At 36.6% G+C, this 10,475-nt stretch overlaps 1 protein-coding gene across 3 annotated transcripts; it reads right to left on the minus strand.

Moving 5' to 3' along the window:
* Positions 1-654: 654 nt before the first annotated feature.
* Positions 655-8,737, minus strand: lrrc2 (leucine rich repeat containing 2). 3 transcript variants are annotated; one of them, XM_051394338.1, is made up of 10 exons: positions 8,643-8,737; positions 6,250-6,394; positions 5,431-5,555; positions 5,023-5,111; positions 4,799-4,955; positions 4,583-4,716; positions 3,704-3,849; positions 3,239-3,391; positions 2,900-3,075; positions 655-2,263 (listed from the first exon to the last, which is right to left on the minus strand). In XM_051394338.1, the coding sequence occupies exons 2-10, from the start codon at positions 6,384-6,386 to the stop codon at positions 2,214-2,216; spliced, it is 1,167 nt and encodes a 388-aa protein (XP_051250298.1). In that variant the 5' UTR covers positions 6,387-6,394; positions 8,643-8,737; the 3' UTR covers positions 655-2,213. The 3 variants fall into 3 exon arrangements, with proteins under 3 accessions (XP_051250298.1, XP_051250297.1, XP_051250296.1); XM_051394337.1 differs by having other exon boundaries at positions 5,023-5,114; positions 8,643-8,730; XM_051394336.1 differs by having other exon boundaries at positions 5,023-5,114; positions 6,250-6,391; positions 8,643-8,691.
* Positions 8,738-10,475: the final 1,738 nt, after the last annotated feature.

A 10,475-nucleotide genomic window follows, 5' to 3' on the forward strand; every position in this document is an offset into this window, starting at 1 on the left:
TTTATATATAAACAAAGAGACGCTGAATGACGTCTACGTGTTGTGCATTTGCAGTTGCTTTCTTTTATCTTGTTAAGAACATAATTTTGAATAATATCTATGATAATAAAAATAATAAGAATAATAATAAAGAAATGTATGAAATTTGAAATGTGCACTTGTTTTATTTGATGACTGACCTCTTAAGATCATATGGAAGCCCATTAATGTCGAATCAAAAGTCAAAATTGAACGATCACAGAATTATTAACTTTTATTTTACTTAATGTTTTCCTTTGGATTTTTTTCCCTGTCCAATAATTGATAAATACAATCAATCAATCAATTAAAACTTTTTAAATAATTTTCAGCTTCACAGCCTGAATTGGTCATGACAGAATCTACGGAAGCTCTTTGCTGCCAGAAAAAAAAATACTGATAAAGATTTTAAAATTATGAAAATAAAAAGAAGTAAAACATTTGCGATATTGGAAACAAATCAATATGTCAAAAGTCGGATGCTCTAGTGTTTAATTGGTTAACTAAAGTAATTAATATACCAACTAACTTTATTTCTCAAAACAGATTAAAGCTCAAACACAATTGAAAAATTGTTAAACATATTTTGAAATTAGATTTTTTCTAAATATTAAAAAAGTTTGTCAAAGTCACAAATAAATTAAAACGTTTATTAAAATTAAAAATATTTCACAATAAAACCAGACACAAAGCATCACAGAAACCTGCTTCAATTAAAATCAACAAACATTATAAAAGAAACGGGTTGAATCAGGAAACGAACCACTGAATTTGTAATAATTTGTTTTTAAACATTTTAATACACAAATTAATCCTCATCCATAATCAGATTATAAAAAATCTGAATCTTAATTGTTGTATATTTACATTTGTTACTAGTTGCAGCTCAACTTTATCACAGAAAATGAACAAATTCACAAACTCGTCTAAAAAATATTAAACATACTGTAGCACTTTAATAAAACTTAGTCGGTAGATTCAACTTCATTTAAACGAGTTTTTCTTGTTGAATCTTTCTTTGCATTTTCATTTGGTCACAACTTTCACACCTTCAACCATAAACTCCAGTTCATCCCAAATATGTCGAGTTAATGTGGCGAAAACAAAATCATCACACTCACGGCACAGACAAGAAACACATTAGAGCAATAATCCAATACCTGATATTCAAAGATCAATATCTCTAAAACATTAACAGTCTGTAATATGGGACAGTTTGTGAATACATAATATCTGAGTTCATGTTATAATGATTATTACGTCACATATTGTTAAAGGACCAGTGTGTTTTAGTGGCATCTAGTGGTGAAGTTTCAGCTTGCCACCAACTGAATACAGCTCAGCCTTTCCAAGAATGTAGGAGAAACTACGGCGGCCATGAAAAGCTCAATTTTAGAGCCAATATTCCCACAAAATATTATATTCAGTGTCTGACAATAAATCCTCGTTAATGTTACACACTGCAGCTTTAAATGTTGGAAATCTGATTTAGGAATGAAAAGTTATTTTTGAAAATGTAAAACTATGAAATCAATAAACTTTTGTGACGTTTCATTGGCTGAAAAATATGGAAGTTAATTTCTGCCAAAGACAGAAAAGAAAAGATGAAATATTTAAAATGACAAAAGCAAAAATCTGAAGTACGTTAATGTGCCTGAATTTAGATTTTAATGTTTTTGTGTAATTTATTTATTTTATCTCAAACTTCTCCTATCCTCTAATCTTGACACTTTATATAAAAACTATGACTTTAAGTTTACGTACATTTACTTTTGGTTTTTAACTTTTCTGTCTTTCAAGCAACACTTATCTTTAAAAACTTTTCTCAAACACTTCCTGGACGACATTTCGACAAAACCCAACGAATCCTGATTCTTTCTCCTCCTCTTAGCACGTTACCTCGGTGAAACTGAACCACGGCTGCGTCTGAAAACATTTCCTATTTGCATCGTAGTAAACTGCTGCTGCCTTTCAAAAACTTACATTAGAATGAATTAACTTCTAACATCCATGTAGCTGCTCGTCTATGCTAACAATCGACTCAATGATTAGAAAGTATCTGAAAGTTACTGATCACTATGGTGTAAATATTGTTTTCTATGGATGAGTGAACGAAGGAGTGGTTTCAGCCCCACCCAGTGGTCACTCACTGTACTGCAACTGAATCTGAAGCTCAACCTTCCTCTTCCTCTTCCTCAGAGCAGGCAGGAGATGGACACCTTGGTGGTGGAGTAGGGGACGGTGTCTGGTGTGGGACAAACAACACGTCAGCTGGTTTATCGTACATACAAATTATAGATCATTGATTGAATATTGATTGATAAAGATTACAGTAGGTATCAATAAGTAGAGCTGCTCATTTAGAACAAATAATAGGCAAAATAAAAATGTTATGAGGTCAAAATATAATAATAATATATTTTATATGAGCTATATAGAGATAAAATAATAATATATAAATATTTTATTGACAATGTAAAATGTGGCATAATTATAATTATTGAAACCTTTAAAATATTGTAAAATCTTAAAATACGCTATCATAAAAAAATATATTTTCTCTGCTTTATATTACGGAGTAATTTTTTTAAAAAGTTTTTTATTTTTTAAATGTTTTTTTATCAAAAATAAATATTTTTCTTAAGCTCATTTCTAAATAATTCAAACATTTTCAAGTTTAAATTTTTTTTCATCATAAAAACATGAAATTTCTTTTTTTCAGGATGCTTTTTTTGATAAAATGTTTTTACTTTGATCAAAAGGAAAATAAATGAATTTGTGTTTCAGGGCTTCTGTAGAATATAGACAAATAAAAATAAAGATATCATGAATAATCTTTAGCTGGTTATAATCAATAAAGCTTTAGAGAGTAGATTCTCACCTCGGTCCTTCAGCGAGTTTATATACGTCTCGATGAACTCCTTCTCTCTGCTGTCCTTCACCACCTCCCCTCTCTGCTCTCTCCACCTCCTCCTCTTCGCCTCCTCCTCCTTCTTCTTTTTATCCTCCTCCTTCTTCCTCTCTTCATTCGCAGGGTTGTCGTACAGTCGAATGAACCTGTCGGGGAACAGCGTTCGATAACGTGAGCGACGTTAGCAGGTAAAGACTCTGTCTGTTGTCGCCGCCCTACAGGCAGCGAGTGGAACTGCAGCTGTTTTACATTCACTGGATGTTTACAGGACAGACTGTAAAGAGTTTCTGTGACAGTGAGTTTGTTTACTTGATGCTCGGGTTGCTGCACAGTTTGGTCGGTATGCAGTTGAGCTCGTCGCCGCTGACGACGATCATACTGAGCGTGGAGATGTTGGTGAGACAGTGAGGGAGGTAAGACAGGTTGTTCTTATGGACGAACAGGGTGACCAGCTGCTCCAGCCTGCACACACACACACACACACACACACACACACACACACACACACACACACACACACACACACACAGTGAGTGTATTCAAGTCATAGTTTGACACTTATTCTGTGTCAAGGGATTGTTAGCCTAGCTTAGCATAAAGACTGGAAGCGGAGGGGAACAGCTAGCCGGGACTAATAATCTCTAAAAGTAGTTAGATCAGTGCAGAGTTGTAATGTTAATGTTAAACACAACAAACAACTTGTACAATATGTTGAGCTTTGCTGGAGGCATCGGAGTAATCAGATTACAGGTGGGCGATGACGTCATGGGTCACCTGTCCATGTCCTGCGGGAGGTCGCTCAGACTGTTGTTGCTCAGGTCCAACAGCTGCAGGCGGCTCATCCTCAGCGCGCAGATGGGGATCGACACGAAGCGGTTCTCCGCCACGTCCAGGTGAACCAGCTGCTTCAGGCCGCTCAGCTGACAGAGAGTGACATCATCAGCGCAGTGACATCATCAACGCAGTGACATCATCATCAGTGCAGAATAGAATATGTTGAAATGTTGACTGATCAATAATACAGATTGTTGCTCTCTTTACATTATTATTATTAGAAATGTTATTAAAGGGAGCAGTTTTAATAATCTAGTCTGTGTGTTCGAGAAGAATAGAAGAATAAAATGCTCTAATCAATGAATGCAAAGAAGAAATATAAATAAAGGTAATTTAACTATTAAACAGAAATAATGAGGATAAAATATGAATTACTAAAAATATATATTTATACATAAATGTTGCTTTTTATAAACATCAAAAATGTATTTTTGTTTTGTTTTTCTATTCGTTTTATCATGTGAATAATTGAATAACTAAGACCCGCCCCTACTCTGCCTCCCAGCCAATCAGAGGCAGCGTACACATTTAATAAAGGCCTAAAAACATTATTTAAGTTTCCTTTCTGAATCAGCCTGAAGTTCAGTTTCTTGAGATAAATGTTGTTAAATTTTGGGGCGCCGTCTCCTCTGTGACACCGACCATATTTGGAAGTCCACCTTCCTTCACATTGGTGTTGCGGCTGCAGGTGGATGTACTGAAACACCTGCCAGCAGCTCTAAAGGTATCAAACTGTTCCTTTAACTCTTACAAATAAAGAATTCAATCTTTCAGTGTCTGTGAAATGAAGCAGTCTCGCTTCCATCCTCTCTGTCTCACCTCAAACGGCAGCTCGGACAGGTGGTTTCCTGTGAGCTCCAGTCTCTCCAGGTTCTCGCAGTCTCCGAGCTCTGGAGGAACTCTGGACAGACGGTTGTAGCTGGCGTTTAATTCCCTCAACCCCGTCAGTTTACCTGCGGGCGGAGGAGGCCGATACGTTTGTTTGGTAGTGTGCGGGGGGGCAGTGTGTGTCTCTGATTAAAGATAAAATCTGACCGATCTCAGGTGGCAGCTCGATGATGGTGTTTTTGGGGATGTCGAGCACGGTGAGCTGGGTGAACATGGCCAGGTAGTCCGGCAGCTGACGGATCTTTGTCCCTCTGACGTGCCACTCTCTCAGGTAGGTCATCCACTGCAGCTCTCTGGGGAAGTCCTGCAGACAGATTCACTTACTACCTGTTGTTGTCTTCCAGGTGAACAGCGAGCGACTGTTAACTTACCGTCCAATGATCTCCATTCAGCTGGAAGATCAGCTGGTTCTGCTCCGGATTCTCGTGATCCTGCTGGTCTTTCTGGTCCTGCTGCTTCTCTTCTGACAGACAACAACATGATTAAATACAGTATCTACCTGTATGAGGCTAAATCTACCTGTGTTAGGTTGTATCTACCTGTATTAGGCTGTATCTACCTGTATAAGGTTGTATCTACCTGTATAAGGCTGTATCTACCTGTATTAGGTTGTATCTACCTGTATAAGGTTGTATCTACCTGTATTAGGTTGTATCTACCTGTGTTAGGTTGTATCTACCTGTGTTAGGTTGTATCTACCTGTATAAGACTGTATCTACCTCTATAAGGCTGTATCTACCTGTGTTAGGTTGTATCTACCTGTGTTAGGTTGTATCTACCTGTGTTAGGTTGTATATGTTGTACATCAGTCAGTGTGGTTCTCTCCAGGTATTGATGCAGCAGGTTGCGTTCACTGGTCTTCAGTCTCTTACAGTAGATCCGATACTGCCACTGCTGATCGATCCTTCACACAGACAGACGTGTTAATGAAGAATCAGCAGCTTCTTTCTCTCATTATTAGTAATAATTGTTAATAATAATAATAATAATAATTATTATTATTATATTAATGTGATATTTCAGCAGACTGGATGTTCCCGTTCGAGCGCTGTCTGCTCTCTGGAGGTCAGACGTTGACCTTCTGTCACTGATGTTGGGGTATAAATAGACGTCTGTGTTCATATTACTAAAATCAGCTCTGACTAATAGTTATTATGAGTCTGAACTCACACGTTCAATAGTTTAAAGTTTAGACTCACGAGAGGCTTCGAACTGTTTCTGTGCAACTTACAAACACATTTCAACTAAAAACTGTTTTCACCTGGAGAAATCTGATGTTCAAATGTTTATGTTTTAAATACATAATTAGCTCTTCAGCTCCACGACAACATCAGTTACTTTACAGATTCAGATCATTAATTCAGAATATAATCAATTTATAAATTAGGATTTAATATTATAGATTAATCTACAAAGTAATTATAATAAGCTGCAGCATTATTACAATATTCTGCATAATAAGCAGCGTGGGAGAGAGCCCCCCTAGTGGCAGAAATAACGTACTGTACCTTTAAGTTTAGACATGACTTTGGAAAAATACAAGTACAGTTTAATAATTACAGTATAAGTTGTTACTGAAGGGACAGTGACCGTCTCACCTGGCGAGGGCGCTGCTCTGGATCCGCTCCTGCTCCTTCTTCTGTCTCTGTCTCTGTTTCTTCACTCGGACCTCCCACAGTCCTCTGATCAGGGACAGATCGTAGACCGGGACGTCCACCTTCCTCTCCGAACGCATCTCTGCTGCTGGAGAGAGGAAGAGGGGGAGGAAGAGGAGAAATTAATGACATTTTGATATACAGGCCTACTGTGCATATTTTTTAAGTTTTTTTTTTTTTTAAATACTATTTATTTTATTTTTTTGGGGAGGTCGAGCTGCTGGGTCTCAGCCTTGGTACAGGCTGTGAGACATAAACAAATCCCTCTGTGACAACCTCCAGAATATATATAGGAATAAAACTGGAAGGTTTGGTGTCTGTAGGAGCTGCTGAAGTGGAGATTTTCTGACTCAGAATATAAGAAAATGTTATGTCTAATATATGAAAATGAGACATTATCTGATGTAAACTGTTGGTTAAACCTACAAACACAAACAGATAACGGAATAAAATAAACACTAAATGTGTATTTCGGGAGTTTTGTTTCCATTAGTCTGAATAAAGACCTGTTATGGAGGCAGAACAACCTAAAATATCTAAATGTACCAGTTTTTACAGTTTTTAAACAACCATACACAGGTAAATACAACGACATACAGGTAGATACAACCATACACAGGTAAATACAACCACATACAGGTAGAAACAACCACATACAGGTAGATACAGTCTTTATACAGTCAGTTATTAAAACGTGATCAGTACCAGAGCTGCTCTCTGACCTACATGCAGCAGAGAGTCTCATCACTCAGACATTAATATGTCAAACAGGGCGCCGGCTGGAGGCTGTTGATGTCACTCACGTTTTTAATGAGTCAGACAAGATCGCAGCAAGATTCTTTTATTTTGAAAAAATAAAGAATCGTTTTGGCCGAGATAGCCTCACACAGATAATCCCTGTCTAGGTGTCTTTGGACCAGGTTCTGACCCTGAACCAGGCTCCGACCCTGAACCAGGCTCTGACGCTGGACCAGGCTCTGACCTGACCAGGCTCTTACTCTGGACCAGGTTCTGACTCTGGACCAGGTTCTGACTCTGGACCAGGTACGTCCCCTCTCAGCCCTCCTCCCCTGCCCTCAGCAGAATTTCTCTGGATCGTTTAAGACCAGGTCCTCCAAAAGCTCTTGTGATTTCTCTACACTGGCTCCTGATCAGGTTCAGAGTCCAGTTCTTGGGATCACCTTTAAAGCTCTGCAGGGTCAGACAGCAGGTCTCTGAGGTCCTCAGGTCAGGGTTCTTTGGTTGTTCCAAGATCCTTAAAACTAAAGGAGACTTTGAGGTTGTGGATTTTGTGACCTCCTCCTCTTAAAAAGGTGATACAGAAATAAAACTGCTCACTTAAATGGATTTTTTTCAAGTCCAATCAGTGACTTCCTGGTAAAGAAAAGGAATATTAGAAAATGAACGAGCTGTGAAATGTGTAGGAGAAACTACGTTGGCTGTAAAACTCACTAAATAATGTGAACGCTCGTATTTAGAGAAGAGGAGCCGCTCCCTCTGTAGATAAAAACGTCTCATTGTAACAAACACAATGATTCTTATTATCAGCTGATTAAACACTAATGAACACAAACTTATTGATATTATATCTCTGACAATAGATCCTCCTCAATGTGACACTGGAGCTTTAATCCAACCTGGAACATCTGTCACAATTTTACCTCAAGCGACAGCTATTCTATCGTTGACTGACGACTCCTCATTATATTTTATAAATATTTCATATTATATTATATATATTATATATATTATATTAACAGAACAGCTGATCTGAGCATTCTGGATGAATATTGAGCAGATTATTTCCTGTGAATATTGATCCCAGATTAGTTTTCCTAATAATTTTACACACACTTCTGTGTGTGTTATGTATTTTTTACACATTTTAACAATCATAGATAATTATTGGCTTCTTTATTGAACGTTTTCTTACGTCTCTTAAAATCAAGAAGGTGTTGCGACCCCCCTGTGAAGCTTTGGCGACCCCTAGTGGGAGTCCTGACCCACAGGTTGCTGGCATGCTAAATATTATCATGTTACACTGAAATATTACATGTTAAAATGCAAACACGCTAAATATACTAAGAGATTAAGGAACTCGACTTCCCGGGAGTCCTCGGTCATGTTCCTGCCGGCTGTTTATGAATCGACTTCTTCACTTTAAGAGCTGCTAATCTGTCTGTCTGTCTGTCTGTCTGTCTGTCTGTCTGTCTGTCTGTCTGTCTGTCTGTCTGTCTGTCTGTCTGTCTGTCTGTCTCTCTCAGACGTACTTCCTGTCAGAATGTGCTGGAGATTCGAACCGACACCCAGCTGTGATAAAGACATTGTGTTCTTACCTGTGAGTCTCTGTTAACGTCCTGCTCACGTTCACCAGCTTGTTTACTGAGCTCTGACTCTCTCTCTCTCTCTCTGTGTGTGTGTGTGTGTGTGTGTGTGTGTGTGTGTGCTATTTTTACCAGCAGAGATGTGACCCCTGCTGTGTGTGTCACATGATGCTTCCTCACATACGAGCTCTGGATCACATCATGTTCTTTTTTTGTGTAAAACAAATTTAATGTAACAAGATAAACAAGTCTCTGTTGTTGTTGTTGTTGTTGTTGTTGTTGTTGTAGATATTACACATGATTTTAATTGAGCTTCATTCTAGTTTCACTCTGATCTAATTTATCAGACACAGTCAGCTCAAGGAAGCCAGCTGTATGTGTAGCTTTTATTCTGAAAATAAATACTCTGTTTATTTGTTTATTTATTTATTTATCACATACAAGTAAAATCACAGTCCTGCATTCATATTTTATTATTAGCATCAGAATATCCTTAAACTATTAAAAGTACTAAAATGAATGACCTATTTTTATAATAATATAATGTTTCTACTGTGTTTATTACTTTTTGTTGTTGTTGTTGTTGTTGTTGTTGTTGTTATTGTTGTAATACTCATTTTGGCCACAAGAGGCTGAAGTGCACAGAACTAAACGCATTAATTATTTTCCTCCAAGTGAGTTTTAATTTCAGTGCTGATTAAAATATATTTCACAGGTTAGATTGAAGCTCCAGAAAATAAGCTGTACTTTTATTCTGAAAAGCCAGCAGTGGAAGAAGGAAAAAGGTTTTTGAAGTTTTACTTTAATAAAAGTACTAATACCACAGTGTGTGTGTCTGTGTGTGTGTGTGTGTGTGTGTGTGTGTGTGTGTGTGTGTGTGTGTGTGTGTGTGTGTGTGTGTTCTGATGCAGATTTTTTTTTTCAAGGTTACAAATGTGAAATATTTGTTTCAGGAACAAAAAGCAGCTGTGGTTGATGCTGTTTGTCCGTCTATAAATATCTGTGTGACCTTTACAGTCGACACAGTTCAACATGTGTGCTCACCTGCTTTAAATACACACAGTTCAGCTCAGTAACGTAACGTCTGTTCACAGCAGCAGTTTAACATCCAGAGCTCAGATCAATACGATTGGAAACTAATATAAATCTATACACTGATACTGACATTATTATTTATAGTGAAATATTATCTTATTACAATAAACTTTAAATGTCTTTTACGGGTCTTAAAGGTTGTTTTACAGATTTTATTAGTATTCATCATTTTATTTTGAAAGGGTTTCCTGAAGCATCATAAGCTTTTATTTCAGTAAAAGTAATAATTCCAAATATTCTAATTACAAAAGTATTGGCATAAGAATGAACATAAAGCACCAACAGTTAATGTACTTATTGTGCAGAATAATATATTATTGTATTTTAATGAATGAATCATTAATGTGTTGCAGCTGGTGGATTAATATACTTTATATAGTTTATTCATTTTCTAAGTGTAAATAGTTTTTACTTCTGTGTTTATGATTTAAGAAAGGTGAAATGTTGAAATGTGTTTTCCTGGATAATTAAATGTGTCTGTTTGTTGTTTGTTGATCACGTTCTCAATAAATCTAAAATGATTGATTTTTTCTTTCATGTGAGTTTTATTTTCTCTTTGCTCCATATTTTATATAATTATATAATGTTTTCTTTTACTGTGTTAATTTGGTTTATTAATGTTATTATCTTACTTCAAGCCATCAAACACACAGATATTAGTGCAGTGATTAAAATTACATTTACAGACAGAAGATTTTATTTATCAGTAAAAAATGTATTTTATTTGCAGAATAAAAACTTTTTCTTTTT

Source organism: Dicentrarchus labrax, unplaced genomic scaffold (genome assembly GCF_905237075.1).
Source record: "Dicentrarchus labrax unplaced genomic scaffold, dlabrax2021, whole genome shotgun sequence".
Taxonomy (NCBI): domain Eukaryota; kingdom Metazoa; phylum Chordata; class Actinopteri; family Moronidae; genus Dicentrarchus; species Dicentrarchus labrax.